The 22,355-nt window shown below is 36.0% G+C and overlaps 1 protein-coding gene across 1 annotated transcript; it reads right to left on the reverse strand.

The window, feature by feature from the left end:
• Positions 1 to 10,733: 10,733 nt before the first annotated feature.
• On the reverse strand, positions 10,734 to 18,075 carry LOC110719991 (branched-chain-amino-acid aminotransferase 2, chloroplastic-like). Its single transcript, XM_021898991.1, has 10 exons — positions 17,805 to 18,075; positions 15,335 to 15,393; positions 13,391 to 13,577; positions 12,324 to 12,500; positions 12,078 to 12,209; positions 11,896 to 11,994; positions 11,685 to 11,801; positions 11,473 to 11,568; positions 11,280 to 11,392; positions 10,734 to 11,064 (listed from the first exon to the last, which is right to left on the reverse strand). Exons 1-10 carry the CDS (start codon positions 17,871 to 17,873, stop codon positions 10,950 to 10,952), a joined length of 1,164 nt encoding a protein of 387 aa, XP_021754683.1. The 5' UTR covers positions 17,874 to 18,075; the 3' UTR covers positions 10,734 to 10,949.
• Positions 18,076 to 22,355: the final 4,280 nt, after the last annotated feature.

Consider the following 22,355-nt stretch of genomic DNA (forward strand, 5'->3'; position numbering starts at 1 on the left):
GCTCAACAGGTGTCTGTGGACACTGTTTCTTGCTAAGAGTTACGCCATGGGACATGGGTAAATACCCTCTTTTGGCATTCTCCATGCTGAATCGGGCCAGCACTTTATCAATGTAAGTACTCTGGCTCAATCCAATCATCCTTTTAGGTCTATCCCTATGGATCTTGATGCCCAATATGTATTGTGCCTCTCCTAAGTCCTTCATTGAAAAGCACTTTCCCAGCCAGCCCTTTACGGACTCTAATAATTTTGTGCTGTTTCCAATGAGCAATATGTCATCGACATATAGGACTAGGAATGCGATGTCACTCCCACTGACCTTCTTGTAAACACAAGACTCATCTGGATTCTTGATAAAACCAAACTTACTGATGGCTTCATCAAATCGCAGATTCCAACTTCTGCTTGCCTGCTTCAGTCCATAAATGGACTTCTTAAGCTTGCATACCTTTCCAGCGTTGCTTGGATCAACAAAACCTTCCAGCTGTGTCATATACACAGTTTCTTCCAAAATCCCATTAAGGAAGGCGGTTTTGACGTCCATTGGCCATATTTCGTAATCGTAATATGCAACAATCGCTAGGATGATCCGGACGGACTTAAGCATTGCGTCTGGCGAAAAGGTTTCATCATAATCAATCCCATGGATTTTCCTGTAACCTTTTTCCACCAGTCTAGCTTTGTATATTGATACATTTCCATCTTTGTCTATTTTCAATTTGAAAATCCATTTGCAACCGATGGGTGTGTAACCTTCGGGTAAATTTACCAAGTCCTAGACTTGATTTTCAGACATGGAGTCCATCTCATATTTCATGGCCTCTTTCCATTTAGTAGAGTCGGGGCTCGTCATAGCTTGTTTGTATGTCGCTGGCTCATCTCCATCCACGACTAGGATGTCCTGATCTTCGGTTAAGACAATACCAAGGTATCTGTCTAATCTTGGTCGTTGCGACCTACGAAGGGTAATAGGTTAAGCATTTACATTGTCTGTTTGATTCTGACCAATCTTATCAACTGCTTCTAAAGCATTTTTATTGTCAGTTTTATCAAGTTGACATTGTTGCTCGTCCTCTCGAAGTTCGTCGAGTTCGATTTTCCTCCCACTTGTCATTTTGGAAAGGTGTTCCTTCTCCAAAAAAAACACCATCACGAGCAACAAACACTTTGTTCTCAGATTTATTGTAGAAGTAATACCCCTTGGCTTCTTTTGGGTAGCCCACAAAGAAACACTTGTCTGATTTCGGGTGAAGCTTGTTAGAAATTAATCGCTTGAGACATGCTTTGCAACCCCAAATCTTAAGAAAAGACAACCTTGGAGGTTTCTTAGTCCATAATTCATATGGAATCTTTTCGACAACTTTTGACGGAGCACGGTTTAGTGTTAGTGCCGCAGTTAGTAACGCATGTCCCCAAAAAGAGATAGGAAGTTCACTAAGACCCATCATTGATCGAACCATGTCTAACAAGGTTCTATTTCTCCTTTCGGATACTCCGTTCCATTGAGGAGTTCCAGGAGGTGTTAGCTCTGAAAGAATACCATTTTCTTTCAAGTGATCGTCGAATTCATGGCTCAGATATTCGCCACCTCGATCCGATCGAAGTGCTTTAATCTTCTTGCCGAGTTTATTCTCAACTTCACTCTGAAATTCTTTGAATTTCTCAAAGGATTCAGATTTATTCGACATAAGGTAGACATAACCATATCTACTATGAATTGTCTTAGTTTTGTCAGCGGTATCAACACTTGTCTAATCATATGTAAAAACATGCAATTTCTATTGAACATATATAAACAAGACATTTTGAGACAACTATTGTCAAAGTCTTACAATCAAAATAACTTGGTGTCTAACACCATAGATCACAGTATGTTCAAAAGCATGATGAAACTAAGATTAGTTTAATTACATGTCATAGACAAAATAAATGTGCCTAAAAGCACGACCAAACGACCATCTTCGTCGTTCGCTCGTAGTTGCACATCCACTTGTGAAGCCCACTCACTTGGTTCCTAAAAAGGCAACGTAAAGTGAGTCATATGTGGTATCCAATACCTATGAATAGCTTTTATACAAGCTCTAAGGAAGATACCTGAGGCAGATGCCACATTCCTCTCCTCCTCATCCTTGCGAAAGATCTTGCATTCTCGTTTGTAGTGACCTTGTTCACCACAATAGAAGCATCGCATCTTCGCTTTGACCTTCTTCTTCAAGGGACTTTTGCTTGCTCCATGAGAGGTGGCTCGGAGAAGCCGCTCTACCACAACTCTTAAAGAGTGAGTCTCCTCTTCCGCAGCTATATGTGCCCTGAGAGCATCATAGCCCGAGTGGAGAGAAGCAAGAAAGACATGACCCGCCATCTCATCCTCTAATGGGATTCCAAGAAGCTCCATGTGCTTGAAGAGTATATTCATTCTAAGCACATGAGGTCGAATGGGCATACCGGGTCTCAATTTGGTATTACATACCCTTGACCAAAGCCGGTACCTCTCCTTTGCAAGACAACCCTTTTCCGGTGGCTTTATCTTCATGTTCGAAAGTGACCTAGTCAAGTCAAACACGAGTCCATCATAGTTGCTATTGTCACTCTTGGTGACTCTTATATTGACAACCTCCTCAAGTCCTTTGAGGAACATGTCCAGAAAATAGAAGGAGAGCTTTTCCTTCCAATCTTCCGGGATGGAATTAGCCATAATTCGTGAGACTTTCTTGCAATTGGAAGACCATTCTTCATGAGCCTCATTGGTCATGATCCCCTTAGAGAAGAAGCTTGGAATAAGAGTGTCAAGAGAGTACTCCAAGGAACAATTCCGAAGAGTTTTCCTGAGTTCCTCCTCCCACTCCTTGAAGTTGACCAAGTTAAGGCAAAAGGCCAACTTGTCAGGGAGTTCCGGGCACATAGAATTGTTGTTTGAGTTACTTGCAGACATGGTTCTACAATTGAAGAATTTGAAATGAAAAACCATTCATGAACCAATAAGTTTGAAATTTAAAAGCGTTCATGCAACTTTTCAATCTTATTGAGCATTTTACCCACGCATTAATAATTTGTCCCTTTCGGCGAGAATAAAATGATTCCAAGATCCCAAAAATCAGAAAGTGATTAAGCATGCTTTGGCTTGTTTTAACACTAAATATTTTAGGGTAAGCAATTCAATTGCTAATAGCTCTAAGCTACTCTCGGTTTGATAAAATGTCGCATCTAATGCTTCCTTGACGTCTTATCTCTTTTGCCACGACATCTAAGGACTTCTTACTGATGTCTTTGAGCTTAACCAAGATCAACTCGTATACCTAGTATACCTTACGTTCCTAGGGAGGTATTGATGCCTTGCTTTAGCGTAGCCCATCACGTACGCGCATTAATTCAGTAAGTGTTGTTCTTGGAACGGCAAATTTTAGCTCAATATTTTAGGGACCTAGGGTTTCTATGTTGGTTGATTTAAGTGAACTTAATTAATCATCGCAACATTTGAAATCCTAGACATACATCTAACATTCAAATATATATATATAAACACAATAATAATATATATGAAGCATAAAAATAGATGCATATGGCAACTAGCATAACCCCTTGAAATCTTCAAATCTTCAAGGCTCTTCATCTTGGCTCGTCTTCATCGAAACGCCGTCTTGAGACATCTTTGCCAAAATAAAATTACTAGCTACTACGACTAGGATTGATCTAAATATTAAGGTACAAAAATACTCAACGATACGCAGACCGTATTTAGATTTACAAAAATACATAACGGATCGCAGTCCATATTTTCTATCCTAATCGGGCCCCACTAGTTGCCATTTTCACGAAACTTGTGAAACAATATATTTCCATTCATCCATTCACTATATGTTAATGGCCCATGCTTTCTACTACGAAAAACAAGTAAAATTGCACAACACGCAAAAAACTAGAAACTAACTTAGGTGGTTAATCCGATTAACACGCCTAATTAAAACTAGTTAAAGTTGTTTAACATATTATGTTTATTAAGGCGCAATGTTCACGAAATTACTCAAGCTCCCACTAAATTCTGCATCTAACTTAATTAATCTAATTAATTAAGCCGGTAAACCCAATTTGTCAAAATTAAAATTTTGCGAGAGCCGGAAAAATTGAGGTTTAACCTCGTTAAAATAATTAATCAAAAAAAGGCAAAATTTTGCAAAACCGATAGCCCAAAATTTAAGCAAAAGCAACCCACCAACAAAATACGAGGGTTGCGCACCATGGCTGCTAGGCAGCCCATGTGTTGCGCCTGCTGTGCTGAGTGCTAGCATCCATGCCCAGCGTAGCGTGCTACGCCAGCCAGCACTAGCAGCTCACTACGCATGCTGCGCATGCTAGCTTGCTAGCTAGTGCCTAGCAGCGTATGGCAGGCTAGCTGGGCCTTGCTGCCATGCTGCCCAGCAGCTTGCCCAAGCAACTCCAGCAGCCCATCCACGCACCTAGCACTAAGCAGCACGCAACAGCATCCCTCGCCACACACAGCAGCACCTCTAGGCTCAGCCCCTTTGTGCGCACCATAGGCAGCCACATGTGGGCTGCTAGGCAGCCCGACTAGCCTTGGTGACGCTTGGGTGTTTTTGTCTTGATATGCGTGTCGTTTCTTGGGATCTTGATATGCGTGTCGTTTCTTGGGATTTTAATCCCGATATACGTGTAACGTAAAATTAATCCTAAATTTATTTTAGAATCAATTTAGGGCAAAATGAAAATAAAATAAGTCCAACTTAATTAAATTCAATTTTAATGGTGCACAAGCCTAAATCATCCAAAATTACCCTTTTGAAATAATTTAGGTCTTTCTTGATGCTTTAAAATTGAAGAGCTACACCCAAAATTAATTTAACCAGAATGTAAATTAATGATGAGTTTTGACAAAATAGGGAGTTGGAAAATAAAACCAATCATCCAATGAAAATTTTCCAACTTTTAACTTGTGTAAAATAACAAAATTACATCTTCCAATAAGAAGATTAATCAAGATTTAATCACAAGCACTTCAACTTTAAGGATTTTAATCAACCAAAATGAATAAATCCAAAATTAGTGCAACCATGGAATTTATAATCAAAGTTCCAACCATTTAAACACTTAAAGATTGGATCTTTAATATACAAGAAACTTTAAAATTTCACACTCACAATAAACATTCACACTTTAATGCAATTTATTTGCATGATTGTGAAATAACAAGTTTATGTGAGAAATTGAACATACCAACTTAAGCACACATTATGACTTCATAATCATGCTTAAAAGTGTTTAAAATTGTTGTAGATTAGGGATGCAACAATGCATTTAATCTACCCTTGACATGCATAAATTAATCAAGGCATAAAGATTAAAAATATTCGTCAAATACGAAAAACCCCTCGAAAAACATATTTTTGGGAGGATTTTGGCTTCTGGACAAACCTAAAAGGGTCAGAAACGATTTAGAACATCGATTCCACCCAACAATCACTATTTTTGAGTCCAAATCTGGGTTCGTCAGCCAAAAATAAAAAATACGAGTTTTAAAATTAATTAAAACGAGCTTCTAATCCAATTAGAAAGCACAACCAAAAATTTAAATACATTTTAAATCACCTTAATTAATTACAAATTGCAATAATTAAAAAAGAGTGCGGCTCCGATACCGTTGTTGGGTTTCGTAGCGTCCAACGCTACGCGGAAGAGAAACCCGCCCAAGACCCGCCCCAATAATTAAAGCAATAAAGTATGCATAAACATAATTAAACAATAATTAACAGAAGGGATAAAGAAGTAATACCTTGAAGCGTGCTTCGCTCGTAAACCGAGCTCTTACTTCGAAGCTTAAAGCCTCACAAGCGTGACGGCCTCCAACGGCTCGTACCCACGACCCGACCCGAACGATCTTCGTCTCAAGGGTTAGTCGAGACTTGACCAAGTATAAAACTAGAGTTTTACGAACTTAAAGGTTTTCTCAATAATAAGAGATGCCTTTTTTAGTTCCACTCAAGTTGATTTCCAAATGCCCAATCTTGGGGTATTTATACTCCCATTCATGATCAATGTGGGATAGTTGCATTTTTCATCTAATTTATTTAAATCAAAGATAAATTATAAAACAATGCAATCAACAATCAACAAGTGGCATGAGGAAAGGAGAGGTTAGGTGAGGACCATAACCATGGGGGGACCATTGCCTTGCTCCCCAAGGCATGGCTCTAAGCCTTGATCCCCACTCTCCTTAAACCGGCATCAAGCAAGGAGTGAGCTGGCTGCCAGCCTCGCTGGCCAGCTAGCACAACCAACCCAGCACATCTAGCACGCGCAACACGCATTAGCCAGCACGCCTAGCACATGCGTGCTACTAGCGAGCCACACATGCTGCTAGGTGTTGGGCGCTGGGCGATGCCTGGAAGGTGCTAGCCCCTGGCACACGCTGTAATACCCCGTATTTTTGAAAGGTATTTTCTAAATTAAAGAGTATTTTAGTCTCGTATTTTTGACGTATTATCTAATTATTTTCCTAAAGAGTATTTTAGTTTTGGAGCCAAAATGATATTTAAATTTTGGCGCCTAAATCATTATTTTATAAAACTAATTAAATTGGATAATCCAATAAATGAAACTATTTTATACTTATGTAATAAATAGTATTTTTTTGATTTCTCAAAATTAAATAGCTAAACCGAAATTATATAAATTCGGTAGATTAATTAAATTGTATTTTCGGTTTTCATAGAATAAAAATCTAAATTGTTTTAATATCCTTCCAAATTAATTATTTTCATGAAATATATTTTTAAAGAATTAATTTTCAGATTTTATATAATAAAAATCTGATTTAATTAATTATTATAAGTCAAATTTTCGGCCACCCCAATTATTTAATAAAAATCTAATTTTATTCTTTCAAGTATTAATTTTCACAAAATAAATTTTATTGGATTATTAATTTTAGGAAAATAAATTTTTTTACAAAATCCATAAATTAACATAGAGGGACCGAAATTATTGAGCAATATTAAGCTCAATATTTTCGGCCACTCATGAATTTTCTAAATGATTTTAATTTATTTTATTAAAAATAAAAAATCCTTTAAAATTCCTCATTTCTACTCTTAAATCTAAAAATTATTTGATCTTATTCTATACTTTCACTCCAAGCTCAAAACCTAATAAACAAAATTTCATGACCAAATAAAATCGAATATCCTTCCATACATTTAAAACCCTAATTTCTATTTTTTGAAATTTCCATAAATTATACAATCCTAAATTGCTATAAACTCATCACCTAAACACCTATAAATACCCCCTCATACCTCTCATATTCTTCACACCAAAAACTCAATTCCCTTCTTTTCTTTTACTCTTCTTTTCCCTCAAACTTTTCCTATTTTTCTTTTCCTCTTTTCTAAAAGAAAATCTGCCCGTATATCTTTGGAGCCAATTTTCAGGAACTTCTGGTCATTTTTTGGATTTTTCTATTTCTCAAAAACTTATTCCTCTCAAAACATCCTTGAGGTTAGGCTCACGAATCACCCAATTCGGAGTTATATCAAAGGAGTTATGACCTCTGCAAGGTCTGCCTATCCTTTCCAACGCAAATTCAATTTCCTTTAATCCTATTCCTTTATTTTCTTCATGGTTAGTTTTCTAAAATATAATTACCTATTTCACAATTATAATTTTATATTAAAGTATTATTTTTAAAAGATTTTTATAGTCCATGCACATTAGATTTGGGTTTATGTCTAAAGATGTTGTGATAACCGTATGGTTATGTTAATTGCAAGGTGTATTCGTGATTGAACTTTGAAAGTGCGAAGTGTTGATTGATATTCGAAATTAAGGTACGTTATGTGGTTTGATACCTTCGAAAGTTGTCCATGAAATTGTATCTTATTATGTTCCTTATAAAATTATGTTTCATGATGGTTTGAATTAATGATTTTTGGTTAATCAAAATAGACTTTGAATTATGATTAAAATTATTAAAAAGGATTGGATTAAAATTGATTTACAGGTTTCTTAATATTCAAGAATGATGGATTTTTAAAAGGTGCTTTTAAGTAAATCAATCGATATGGTTGTGAATCCCACTTAGGGAATGGATTAGAGAAGACTATGGACTTTGCATGACCTAGTCTTTCCTCAAGATTGGCCTTTGTTCATAAAGTAAACCACTTGGGGGGTGTGCACACTTAGTGAGGAAATGGTTTTGGAACGTAATCGATTGAGTTTTAAACTTGTCTTGAAAGCATTAAATTGGAAAAGCTCTTACATGAGTATGACATTGGAATTCTTTGAACCAAACTTAAATGATTTAAATTATGTTTTACTTATCTTACACATAATCTACTTTGCATAATTTGCTAATACATACTTCTGTTTTGGCTTTGCTCTGTTTACCATTTATGGTAAGCAGGTGAACTTTTCAGGTGGAAGTTAATTGATGCATATGGGAGCCCACGGGAATTTCACCTATCTTAGGAAAAGTTTGACTTTGTTTTGTGTCAAAAATTATGAACAAGTTTATTTAAAGTTTTATTAATAAGAATAAAGAATTTTCTACTGCAAAAGTATTTTTAAAGTATAAGCCTGGCGTTATCACACGGCGGCAATATGCCCAAGTCTATTTCTACGGTATTTATATGTATTTTCTACATATTCCGTAGAGGGAGATTTGGGGGTGTTACACACGCACAACAAGCACAGCGTGCTGCTGTTGCTTGATGTTGTGCTACGCGAAGGCACGCACACGCAAGTACGTAGTGCTAGCGATGGTGTTGCCATGCGAAAGCACGCACACACGCAAGCGCCTAGTGCTAGCGATGGTGCTTCCATGCGAAGGCACGCACACACGCAAGCGCCTAGTGCTAACGATGGTGCTTCCATGCGAAGGCACGCACACATGCAAGCACCTAGTGCTAGCGATGGTGCGGTGCTAGCTCGAGCTAGCCTAGCAACCACATGGCTAGGCCAATGTGATGCTACGACTTTGCTCGAACTTGTTGCTTGTTGATTTTGCGACGCTCGGTCTCGACGCCCTAGGCTCGATATCTGACGTCTGTGTTCGTAATACTCTAGTGACACATCAAATCCTTCGAATTGATTCGTCGGTTCGGATCGGCAGTTCGTTTGGGTTCGACCCGAAGGGTTCAGTCAAGACAAAGTTGTAATATTAATTGTTCACTAATATTACAGATCGGAAGCGGCCTCCACCCAGGCATTCCGATCACTTGATCTCACTGAAGAATTAGCTTCCTGATAATTCTGAACCCTCTATCAGAATAATACACTTGTTGGAAGGACACCATTCCTTTCATGAGCTTCGTACTCTATTTAAGTTTCTGGCCTCCAACTCTTTCACTTTCTTCCTCAGGGCTGCCAACACTTTCTACTTTGGAGTCAGACTATGTACAAGTGACTTAATAAGAGTCTGCCCAACAGATGCCTACGAACGAGTGGACCTCGATCCTTTTCCAAATGAGTTCAGCACAACTATCATGGAAGCCAGTTGATCCTTGCTGCACTAGGACAAATTCTGCAGCACCTCTGGTGTTTGCACTGCCTGGAACTTTCCCGTCGGTGTTTGAGTAATCACCTCGTTGTTTTGGTTCGTGAACGACATTCCGAATCGAACTGTTTGAGATGGTCCGATTGGTTTATGAGCTCCATTTGTGTTTTTGGTGATGCCGGAAGAAGTTCCAACATGATTTGGGTTATGGGTATTGATCGGAGTTGATTTTGCGGTTATTTTTGCGTGATCGGATTTATTTTGTGGTGTTTGGGTACTATCAATTATTAATGTTTTAATCGTCGGGTCTGGCTTTTCCCCCATCATGGCGGATTTCCCGACTTCAAACAAGCTTTAGCTAAGGTATTAAAACTATCCCCTCCATCTAGCGCCAATTGTTCCGGGTGTAGTTCCAGAGCCTTGCTGGGGGTCAGGCCTGGATGTCGATCAGGAGTTACCAGCACAATAACAGTGGTTATGCCCTGGGGGTGGTTTCAGGGAACCCTCCTTCGATGCCTAAGTTAATAAGGCTTTTTGTGAATAATAATGGATAAGTGATGAAATGTATGTGTCTAACCTTTTTTTTCATTGTACTTGGGTTACTATTTATAGTTGTTCTATTCTTGGTGCTGCAGGCTGGAGCCTGCTGAGGCCAGCCCTGGTGCTGAGCCCCTAGGAGATTATCCCTAACTCTGAGATGGAGCCCTCTGGGGCTCAGCATCAAGGCTGAGCCCCTGGGAGGTTTTCCCTTGCCTTGGACTGGACTGACACGAGTGCGCACCCTTCAAGTAATGCTAGGAGTGCGGGTAGCTCAGTGGGAGCTACCCTATACAATAGATATTAATGACCAATGTGCATTGACACGTGGGCTAGTTAAAGTGTTGCACCATTATTTAGATAAAGAGATAACATTACTATTAGTATTTCATTTCATACATCATTTGTCTTTTTAGTAATAGTTCATTTTGCCCACAATTTTTGTTCCAAAATACTCAATTTAGTTTAAAATAATTGACAGAATTTAACAGTGCATAAATTTGACCTTTAATACGTACTATATGAAAATGCTTTGTCCCTTCGCTTTTATAAAATGCATCAAATCTAGTTGGATTTGTTAAAAAATATGAAGCACATCTTTTTGGGGGGAACTATGATTAGTGAAGTCAGAAAGTATGGAAAGTACTAGAGTGAGGACCATGGATGTAGAGAAATATAATGAAAAGGCCGCTACTAGAACACTCGTTTATTGCAAATTTTTATGAGAATAAATTGCATTTCGTCGTCAACATGATTTAATTAAGTACACTAATCATTAGTTCACTTACATAATGACATGCATCATTTTGCATGTTTTACAATTTGCAAACACTCCTTCTAAAATGAATCAACTTAACCGAGCAATCAAAACAATCGAATTATACATATTTTCTAAAACTGTAAAGCCCTAGCTAAGTTCAACTATCCAACCTTTCTTGTCCTCCAATAAACCATTTTGAATTGCCATATATGTTGACAACAATCTCTTCGATACCGAATTATCACCTGTCCTGTATTCTACCCTGTATTTGTCAAATACATTTACAATTAGCATGGTGCCATACATCATTAAATTTTTCTAAGTTGTGTTGTTTCGATACTATATATCATTGGTACTACATTCCATCATATATATAGAGGTGGAAAATAGCTCGTTTGGATAGAATTAATTACTATTAATTTAAGGTTGCATTCATTTGAAATGATGAATAATCGGGTTTGGATCATGTCTACATACCTTCGACTATTGTGTGTTATACAGCCCACAGGGGCAACACCCACAGCGGTTCCTGTACCGAAAACTTCATCAGCTTCAAGCAATTCCTCGACAGGGACTGGCCTTTCCTCAACCTATCAGTATATTTATAGCAAGTTATAACATTATTTTAGACAGCAGTCTACAAATGGCCAAATAGGTGTAATCGACTTACATTGTAGCCAAGATCGCGGGCTATTTCAATGATGCTTTTTCTTGTAACACCTGGGAGTATAGTACCTTTTATGGGGGGAGTTGAGATTGTGTTTCCCTGAGAGTATGAAAAGTATATCATCAATTTAGAAGAACCGTGCTTCATTGAGTTCTTTCCCGCAATATCTTCAATGACATGAAAATGTAATCAAACTAGTTTTCTAGAAGTATTACCTTTACCATAAAGATGTTACAAGAGGAGACTTCCTCAACGTACTTCCCATCCACAGAATCGAGGTATAGAACATCAGAGAATCCTTTGCTTTTTGCCTTAACTAGTGGTCTCAAAGCCTGGTAAATGATATAAACATTCCCTTTATATATGGCTATTACAGTATAAATGAAAATTTCTAATGACTATTAGGATAAAAACTAATTTGCTTACGGGTCCATAGTTGCTGATTGTTTTTATTCCACCAGTTCCACCACGAGAAGCACGATCAAATTCTTGTTCAACATACAAACTCAATGGGGCACTACCTTCCTGAGAACGAAGATTAAACCACTATAATTTAGTAAATTCTCTAAGTAACATCAACTGGTAGTTAGAATCAGAAAGAAACTTACTTTGAAATAGTTGCGAACTGGAGAAGCATAGACGAGAAACATGTATTCAGGAGCAGGACCCAGCCCGAGGATTGGTCCAGTTCCTAGGAGCATAGGCCTCATGTAGAGGGATCCCTTTCCAGGAGGAGGTATCTATTACATTATGCACAAGAAAATCTATGAATGGAATTCGAATGATAGAAATATTTGATAAGATCAACATAGTCAAGGAAATCTCAGAACATGGGTGAATTAAGAGTTATATACCCAGCGCTTGTTTGCAAGAGTAGTTTGCTTCACAGCATCAATGAATTGAGTGGTCGTAGGGGAAGGCATGCACATTCTTTCAGCACCTACTTTCATTCGGAGGGCGTTTTCATCAGGGCGAAATAAGACAATTTGCCCATCTTCTCTCCTAATTGCCTTCATTCCTTCAAATAAGCCCTTTGGAAAAAAAATGAAAGCACTACCGTCAGTTGCCTTACACAGTACGAAGAATACTTCATTTGTTCTTTCAATACTCTGTAAACTGAACTGTTAACATGTTGTATATGCCTAATTACAGGGCTCTGTTCTAAATTGTTAGGGAAAAAAAAAAAAGTTTAAGTTCAAACTATAAAGGTTGCTTAGGGTTTGTATAGTTCTATGTAATCCACCATCGTAGCACATGTTACATGTACTAAAAGATAGGAAAGAAGACTCCTTTAGTTAGGCTGGTTCTTTTGAGAGTGAAAGGTTTAAACCATTTCCTAAGTTGATCAAACTCTTACTTATATACTTGAATTATATCAGAAGAAGAAATCCAAGCATGCATATTGCAAGAAAATTTTAATGAAAAACAGAAACTACAAATTAGAATTCAAACATCGTAAATTAACAAACTGAGATGCTTAGGCTTTAAGCCATTTTAGGGGGTCCGAAAAAAATTATGTTGAAAGTCACACTAGCAATGACCATACATCTAGAATTATATACTGACAGAACTCACAGAAGATCTATCTTTAGGTATATCCAGTGGGATGTGAAAAATTAATTTGCTAAGGATCAAAATGATGAATTGATGATGCTAATTGTTGACCACTCGAGCTATAATAGGTAAGTTTGCAGCCATAGTACTACTATAATCTTTAGCTGCCTATGCAACTAATGCAAGGTTTAACGAACTTAAAAAAAAAAAAAAAAAACATAGGATTTTTTTTTTAAACATCCTGAAGATGAAATATTATGTATATTATGAATTGGAGAGGATATAGAGGTAGTTTATAGATTCGTTTACAGGATGAATGTTTACAGTTTGAGCCTGCTAAACAAGAATAGATAACTCACTGACTCACCTGTCCATAATTCAAGACCCCAGCAGAAGGGCTCAATTCAATATTTCCATATTGTTTAAGTTGTCCTTCAGTAAACCCATCATCCTGCTGACTAGTTTTCGTCACATACATGTAATCAGTGGGTGTGAGGCCAAATCCAATAGAGTCCCAGTCAATATCTGCATATTCGTCATCACTACAAACTTGGCTGTCAACGGAATCCAAATGGGAGGAAGATCCAGTGATTATGTCAGGTCAGAAATAGAAGAATAATATGCAGAACAGTGCACAATATAATAGCCAAGCTAGCTGAAATTCTTTCAAGTTACATCGAACTTAATTTAGAGTTTACAAGGAATAAATAGCATCCAAAATGGTGTAGAGGCTTTTTTTTAAAAAAACAATAGAGATAATATTTCACCCCAAATCTGAGGAAGCACATCACAGGGAAGTTGTAGATGAAAGCTAGTATGCTAAAAGCACTTCATCTCTCAAAGAGAGGGAGTTTAAAGGGAGTATTGTTATGTATATTCTGACTTTAGAGTAGTATCATTGAGTGATCAATAGTACCATTAGGAAATCAAATAGTATCGTTGAATATTCAGTGTTACTATGTATATATGTAGTAGTACTATATATGCATTCAGTAGTATTAACTACGTGCACACACGTGACCCAGGAAAATTTAAAGGTTAAAAGAAAATTGAAATCCTTTATATTACACATTCTTCTCTATGGTTCAGTGGTTGCAAGCTTTAAGTGACATTTCTTACTAAGTTGGACCGGGATCAAGTCCTAAACCAAACACTTTATGTATTTTTTTTTTCCTCACATTTTATTTTGTACATACATGTATATTATTATATACATCAATTAACTAATTTAAATTATCTTATGCAATACTACTATGGGTAGTATTATAAAGGTACTGAGGGATGTTCTTTGATTAACCAAGTCTTGTAAGAGTATTTCAAATTTTGTTTGTCAAATATGATTGTGATTTTTTGCAATTTAGATCTACCCATTAATCCCAATGTTGTATTTTGTCAATCAGAACAAGAAATTTCATCTGGGTATACTGAGTATCAAATTTTGTAGAAATCTGACAATTTTTTACCCAAATTAGGTGAAATTTTGTGACCAAGAGGTTACAAAGCAATATTATGCAACTAGTAGTCTTGTAATTTTTTTTTGACAAATAGTAGTCTTGTGATTGGGTATGCTCTTTGTTCAATTTTACTAGCTGTGATAAATAAATATGCAATTACTCAGTTAAATTATCTTGGACTGTTGATTGCCTTGCAGTATTTAACCTCCCGCTTTAAGGGTTTGGATTTGGAAAAACTAAGCGGTCGATGGTTGGCGGTGACCCAATATCCATAAAATCCTGGATCTGCCACTGTACGTGCATAAATAACCAATGGTATTATATAAGCTTTCAATGGTACAATTAAAAGTGGTCTCATTCACCTTTCTTTCTCCACCTTTCCCTCTTTTCCATGTGATTTTAATATTTTAGTTTTTGTTATGTATTTGCAAATGCATAACAATACTGCATTAGTACTTCCTCCTCTCAAGGACGGTCTCATATTCCTTTTTTGTCCACGTATTTATATGCCTTATTGTCTGCTTATTATGTCAGAAAAGTTCTTGTTTGGTTAATATTAAGAAAAACGGGGAACAAAAGTTCATGGGAAGTGAGAACAAGTGAGGTGGTTTGAATTGATTCTAAAATTTCCCATGTTTAGATTCCCTAAGAGTAAAACTTCAATTACAAACTTCTACTGGTTTAACCTAACAAAATTTACATGTTATATGATATAAAAGTACTATTATACATTCAGCAATCAACATTCTAAGTTCCATTTAAATTTTGTTACACATTTTATTCATATATTCTATATTTATTTTATGTTCACATAATAGTCACAATTGACTTGATCAAACATAGGTTATTTAATATACCTGTAAGCTGGTGAAGCTGCCTGAGAGGTGTAGAAATGTTGACTTTCAAGCTTCAAAAGCTGCATTTATAAATTGGGTAATAAGATAGTCATTATCACATGCTAAAGTATTAATTAATTAATTAATGTCATGAAAAGTTAACAAGGCCAAACTTCACAACTACTCGTAACAAATTTAGAGCTTCTAAAAAAGGTGACAAAACAATATGGATGACATTACTACTATTAGTCTATTACTATATTGGGAAAGTAATTAGGTGTCGGTGAACTGGTGATATAAGTCGTTGACCCTGTTCACGTGTTGAATTATTATCAAGTGGATGTACTTCGTGACACATGTGAATCCAATCTTGTTTAATTTAAATAATAAAAATGAAGAAAATGGTAGTAGTATATTAAAAATAATAAGTTTCCTTACCTGCATCCTTTTTTTTTTAATGGGAAAATTCGATTGCTTTGACCATGATTATAAGTTATAACTTAGAAAATTCAAAAAAAAATTCAATGGAAACTTATTACCACCACTTATATAAAAACTTATTAAATTTTTTTTGAATTCATCTTAATTTATTTTTCATGAAAAATAAATTACATAAATAAGGCCTAATGTGTTATTAATTTTGTTGGAGTATATTTCTTCCATTTCCTTTAATACGTTATATTATCATGTGGTTCAAAGTTTATAAATTTTAACCACATAATCTAATTTAAGACATTTTAACATACAGAATCATCATGTCGGAGTTTTGTTAATCTTATGAAAAGAGAATGGATAAAGTATATAAATAGAGCTCTAATTTGATTATTTCTCAAAAAAAAAATTACCAAATCTTGAGTTTTTTCTTCTTCTTAATAATCACAGAGTGAATTAAATTAACAATATTAATTGATCATAAAATATGTATATTTCACATGTCAATTAATAAACAAAAAAAAATATAAATAAATAAATTCGGTTTGTCAAATTTTCTTATTTAGTGTGTTAGGTGACCTTACGCATCAAAAAGAGTACAAGAAATCGAGTATTATTTAATAACAAAGGACTAAAACTCTAAAAAGTTGTAGGTGACTATGAAGTTGGTCTTTGATACATTAGTCAATTTCAGAGTATGCACCATTAAATTGGTCCCATTAAACGTTGTACATATATTATAGAGGTTGTTACAATTTTTGACAAGTAAGCCAAGAAAAGGATTTACTTGACACGTACTCATCTTTTAGCATAAAAGGCCAAGATTACAACCTTACTTATTTCTTCTTTTACAAGTAACGATAAGTTTTAATTTTCTTTTTAAATTGATTGATCATGAAATTATTATTCTCATCCTGTGTTCTTGCAAATAATTGATAAGATTGACTTTCTTTTTACTTGTACCTATGTATGAAATTTGTCAAACTTACAAAATTTCGAGTTCGTGACTATTCTCTATAAATTGAAACTGTATGATAAGCATATAAATGTCTCATATGAATTATTAAATTCTTAGGAATTATGAAATCGCTTAAAAAAACATGTCAAAATTACAGAAAGATTATTTTAAAACGAATAGAGTATAAAACAGCTTAACCCAATAGTTTGGTACAATGTCACTAACAGTTGTGCACTGTCGTTATATTCAAGGAAGCACAAGTCCGCATGCGAGAGGAAATTCTAAAACTTATATCATACCAGGTCGGAATCCTCAATAATTAACCTATGGTCCAACTTTAAATTGGTTCCCAACTTCCCATACTATTAGATTAATAAGTAATTCAAATCGGATTAAAATCAACTATTCTACTAAGCCCAAATGCACAAAAAATTTACAGAAATAAAAATAAACAAAGGGATATACTTATTAAGGATTTTTTTTTCCCTCTTTCTCTAATAAGTTTAGAATGTTATCATAGTGTGGCTCGTGCGGAGGTTATGTCCTTTTATGTGGGTGGGGTATGTTATACTTCGTGCAAAGTTTATGTACAAGTTTAAAACTTTGTTTGTTAGCATAACTATACTAAACCATGAAACCAACTTATACTCTCTTCGTCTCATTTTAGCTCCAAGAAAACATTTTTCTATGGAGTAAAATTTATCTATTTAAAATAATACACAAGGTGTTGCAATTTTGTTTTTCTTTTCTATAATATATTCACATGATTTATAATCAAATTTAGATATAATGTCACAGAAAACAGAGCAAAATTTTCTATATCATCAGTACAAAAATTAATTGAATTCGTTCAACGTTATTTTTTTTCCATTTAAATTGCAATTTTTTCAATTCACCATTAACATTACTGCACAACACAATACGAATGAGGAGTCTACCAGATCAACGGGAAACAAAAAATTGGCTACAATTCTTTCAATTAAGATGAATACAGATTAAAAAAAAAAATGGAGAATATAAATCAAAATTAAATTTCTGTGAAAAAATCCGTGAAAAATTAATAATTAATAATTAAAAAAAAAAGAGGTTAAAAGAACCAACCTTTAATGGAAGAGAGATGTGTCTGGAAGAATGGATGAATTTGCGAAGGGAAAAGGTATTCTTCATCATGTTTGTGTTTCGTTAAAACTCGCAAGTTTGGAAAATTTGAATAGATTGTAAGGTAGGCTCTGTGTTTTTGGGCAAAAGACTAAGACAAATCAAAGTGCGCCAATTTAATAGCCCAACCGTTGTACATGAGCGACTATTTATTGCTTTGTACTTCTACCACTTGTGTACATCCTATCATCCTTCGTATCTCTCCCTTTCATTTTTAATTAATAAACCTATTTTTCATTATTTTTTTTACTTAATACTCATATTAGTACCGATCTCAGTTTAAAATTTTAGTTAAGTTAGTCCTCTAAGATATTATCACAGCTAGGTTTGATATGGCTGCATAGGAGCACCATCTGTGCTCGGACTTAAGGCGTAAAGGACCATTTGTGTGTGTCACCTTGCCTAAGAGCTAGGCTTTATAGGTTCTGAGTATGTTTGTGTTCAAGGAGGAGTTTATAAGTTCGAGGGGGAGATTGTTAGTGCAAGTGTGAGTATTGCGGCCTGCTGTACTATGCGGCAAGGGTTACTCGAGTTACTCGATCAGGGGCTACTCGAGTTGCTGGGGTCACTCGATTTTCTCGATTAAGGGTTACTCGACTTGTCGGGGTTACTCGAATTGCTCGGTCAGGGTTACTCGAGTAGCTGAGGTTACTCAAGTGACTCGGTCATGGGTTACTTGAGTTACTCCTGACCGAGTAACCTCTTAAATAACCCCGGACCGAACTCCTTAAGTAAACCCTGAACGAATTACTCGAGTAACCCCTGACGAACTCCTTAAATAACTCCTAAACGAGTAACTCGAGTAACCCCTAACCGAGTAACTCGAGTAACTCATGACCGAGTAATCCCTAACCGAGTAACCCTTGTCCGAGTAACTCGAGTAACCCCTCAAGTAACTCTTGACCGAGTGAACCCCTCGAGTAACCCCTCAACTAACCCCTAACCGAGTAACTCCTTGACTGAATAATTCGAGTAACCCCTAACAAAATAATTCGGATAATCCCTGCCGCAACAAAAAGTTGCTGGAAATACAAATATCACCTTTTTAAAATCTTTATTATTATATGTTTAAAATAATTAAGGTAAATCATGTACATTTAGGCATTTAGCTACATATATACTCGATAGTGCAATATTTGGGTGATGGAAGAATAATACGTCGTATTTTTGATGAGATTTCGTTTCACACATATCTAATATCCGGTATCTTTGGTAGTTTCATCATGTGTATTTATCAGATACGAAAGTTTGGTATTATCTTATTCATATCAATCCTTTAGTTTTCAACTAGACAAGGATGCCACATCAATCTTATTGCACCCGAGATGTGTAGCACGTCAGCTTGATTTTCTATGGTATCGTAAACATAATGAATTGCTGATTGGCTTAATTGGGTATTGCCAACTTCCAAAATGTCTCCTTTTCAAAGGTATTTCCAGATACAACCAACATGACTAAGTCTAAATATATCACCATAATGAATCTGAAAATCACATGGAATTTTCTTAACTTATACTCTTTCTGTTTAGTAATAATCACAACCGTAAAAAAAACTTTTTATATACATTATTTTGCTGAATGATTTATACCAAATAAGATAGAGCTATGGTTAAAGTTAGCCATTTTCTTTCTTTCTTTTTTCCCTTTTTTTTTAATGTAAAATACAGTATTCCTTTCATTTTTTTTTCTTAATAATTATACCCATATATTTATTTGAATAACCAAGCATATAGCTTGGTCTAGTGGTCAAGTTTGCATCTCACAACTAAGAGGTTGTGGGATCTGTAGGACTTTAGGTACTTTAAGCGAAATTTCATTAATCATATACATACGCACCTAAATCAGGATCACATGCATAACACATGAGAATCACATAATTATACCTTTGAAGTGTGAATTCCACGTAGCTATTTGATTGGCAAATCAGGGAAAGAATAGAGCCCCAAGAGTGACTCCTCTACTTAGTCCACGGGATTTGATCAAACGTCCACCAATTCTAGATTGGTCAAGTGAAAGGGAAACCGCAATCACCACCTTCCTTGGACAACCGACCACCACACGAACACCACCACCACGAGCACACAACCGGTGCCTAAGGGGAGGAGAGAGCCGTAAGAGAGAGGGAGGTTTGAGAGGCTTGGTTTCGTGTTTGCTACTTAGGGTTTCAACTTTCCAGTGAAATTGTTCTATAAAAAACCTAGGCACCTAGTCTATTTATAATCCTATTATAATTAGACTAGGTTAGAAAGCCCAATAACCCTACAAACCACCCTCATGGTCGGCCAGCTAGAGTGATGAGGCCTATCTAGAGAGAGAAACTCTCAACCTAAGCCTAATTATGAAGAAAAATATGTGTAAAAACTTATTACAAAAATCGGGTATTAAAGTATTTATAAGAGGCGGGAAAACAAGCTCGAAACGGACCCAGGAGCAGGGTTGCGCGCCCACGTAAGGTAGGTTACGCGCCCTCTCCACATCCAACGCGCACGCAATAAACTGAGTACGGAATGACCCTTGGTGGCGCGCCTACGCTACCTAGAGCAGGACACTTCTTCGGTGCGTGCAATGTATGAAGAGTGCGCCCCTCATGATAGTCACTAATCATGGTAGTTTCAAAATGCATTTTATAGTGGGTTCAACATCGAAATTTTATGAGAGCGCAGCCATTAAGTCTTGGAGTTAGCCATCACTTGCTTCATGAGCTATCCAAATGCTATAAGCTTGCACCAAAGGCGTCTTCCAACTTGATAAGCCACCATTATCAAGACTCGAGCCTCATATAAAACCTACAACCACGAGAATAGAACAAATAAAGGAGAAAATACGAAAAGAACCACAAAAGTGAACGAAAACACAAAATAAGCAAAAATAAAGAAACTAATGAACAAATGAACAAAACTAAGCATTTATTAGGAAAGAAAGCTATAAAAAGAAGGTAAAAACGACTAAAAACTCATCAAATGAGTGTCATAAATGACACTCATCAGGTTTACAAGCTCCTTAAAAACTTGTTGGCGGCTTCCTACTTTATCCCTTGTCCCAATCGTATATGTTAATTCTAACCTCCTAAACTAGTAGGTAAATTTGGCACGACGCCTACATATGGCTACTAATGACATATACCCAAGATCAAAAGGATAACATTGTTTATATACAAACTAGTTGTCTTATAAAGTTATAATATATGAAAGTGATCTAATTGCACCATAAAAGATTTTCACAGGTTTCAAGAAATACTCCCTCTGTTTTACAAGTGCAACAATCACCATGAGTTTTCGAGTCTCCCAAGCAATTAAATGTTAGAATAGAATCTAATATATAATTATTATAACAATAGTCTTGTAATAATGATGACAACAATGACAATAATATTAAAAGTCTTGTAATAATTTCCTAAAGAAACACTAATAATTATAACAATAACAATAATAAATTTACCGATTTGAGCTTGGCTCAAAGTACCGACGAGCCGAAATGGAACGATCCGAATTTGACCTGATTGATCTTGACTCGGCCCGAAAATGACTTGACGTATGTGTTTTAGGGATTTTTGGAATGTCCCTCGGAAAACAGATCTTCAATGCAACTCTCTGGGCTTGGACACCTGCAAAACCACAAATATTCCGTTTATTGGAATATTCGCTTTCAACAATTAAGTTAGTAACCGAAAACGGAAAGTCTAGGGAAAGAAAGTAGAGAAAATTTAGAGCTTTCAGCTATAATACCTTGAATGCTCTAGTCTCAATCACCTCTCTCATCATAAATGATTGGGTATTTATTTGGGTTGGAGTGCGTGCCCCTAGTATTATGTACCCTAAAAACATGTGCGCTGATTGGCTGCCTAATGCGTGAGAGAGACGTTTTCCATGTTTGCGCCGTTATGGCACAATTTTCGGAATTTAGGCTTTTCATACATTTAGGATACCTTCAGTCCTTAGGTGTTTTTCTTGTTGCAACGTGTTGGACTATGATTCATTGCATTAGGCAAAACCAAGAGACATGTGTCAGCTTCTGATAGATCAGTGTGGTAGCATATTATTGGTACACGTAGAGAAGGGTATTTTTACCCTAAACAGTATGGACCCGAAAATTGACCCGACCGGAACTTGACTCGACCCAAAACCAAAACCTAGCCAAATTATCTAATGACCCGTCCCGTATTCGACTCAAATGAACCGATTGTTGGACCAATCTAAAGCACAAAAAAAGAGTTATGGTATGACAAATTTAAAAGATACAATAATCAATGTGATCAACCCTTATAGAGGCATGACATGACTATATAATCAATTACAAGCAATCCTAAATAGGTTAGAAAACAATGATTACATTCCTAAATTGTAATAGGACTAGGATATAAGAGGTTAACTAGATTAAAGACCCAACATATAAGGTCAGTTAACCAGATTTGTATAAAAGTTAGCACATTGCACCACATTGGTATAAAACTTATCATCGGCGATAAATTAGTATAAAAGTTAACAGGTTATGACA

The sequence above is a fragment of the Chenopodium quinoa genome, unplaced genomic scaffold (assembly GCF_001683475.1).
Source record: "Chenopodium quinoa cultivar QQ74 unplaced genomic scaffold, ASM168347v1, whole genome shotgun sequence".
Lineage (NCBI taxonomy): Eukaryota > Viridiplantae > Streptophyta > Magnoliopsida > Caryophyllales > Amaranthaceae > Chenopodium > Chenopodium quinoa.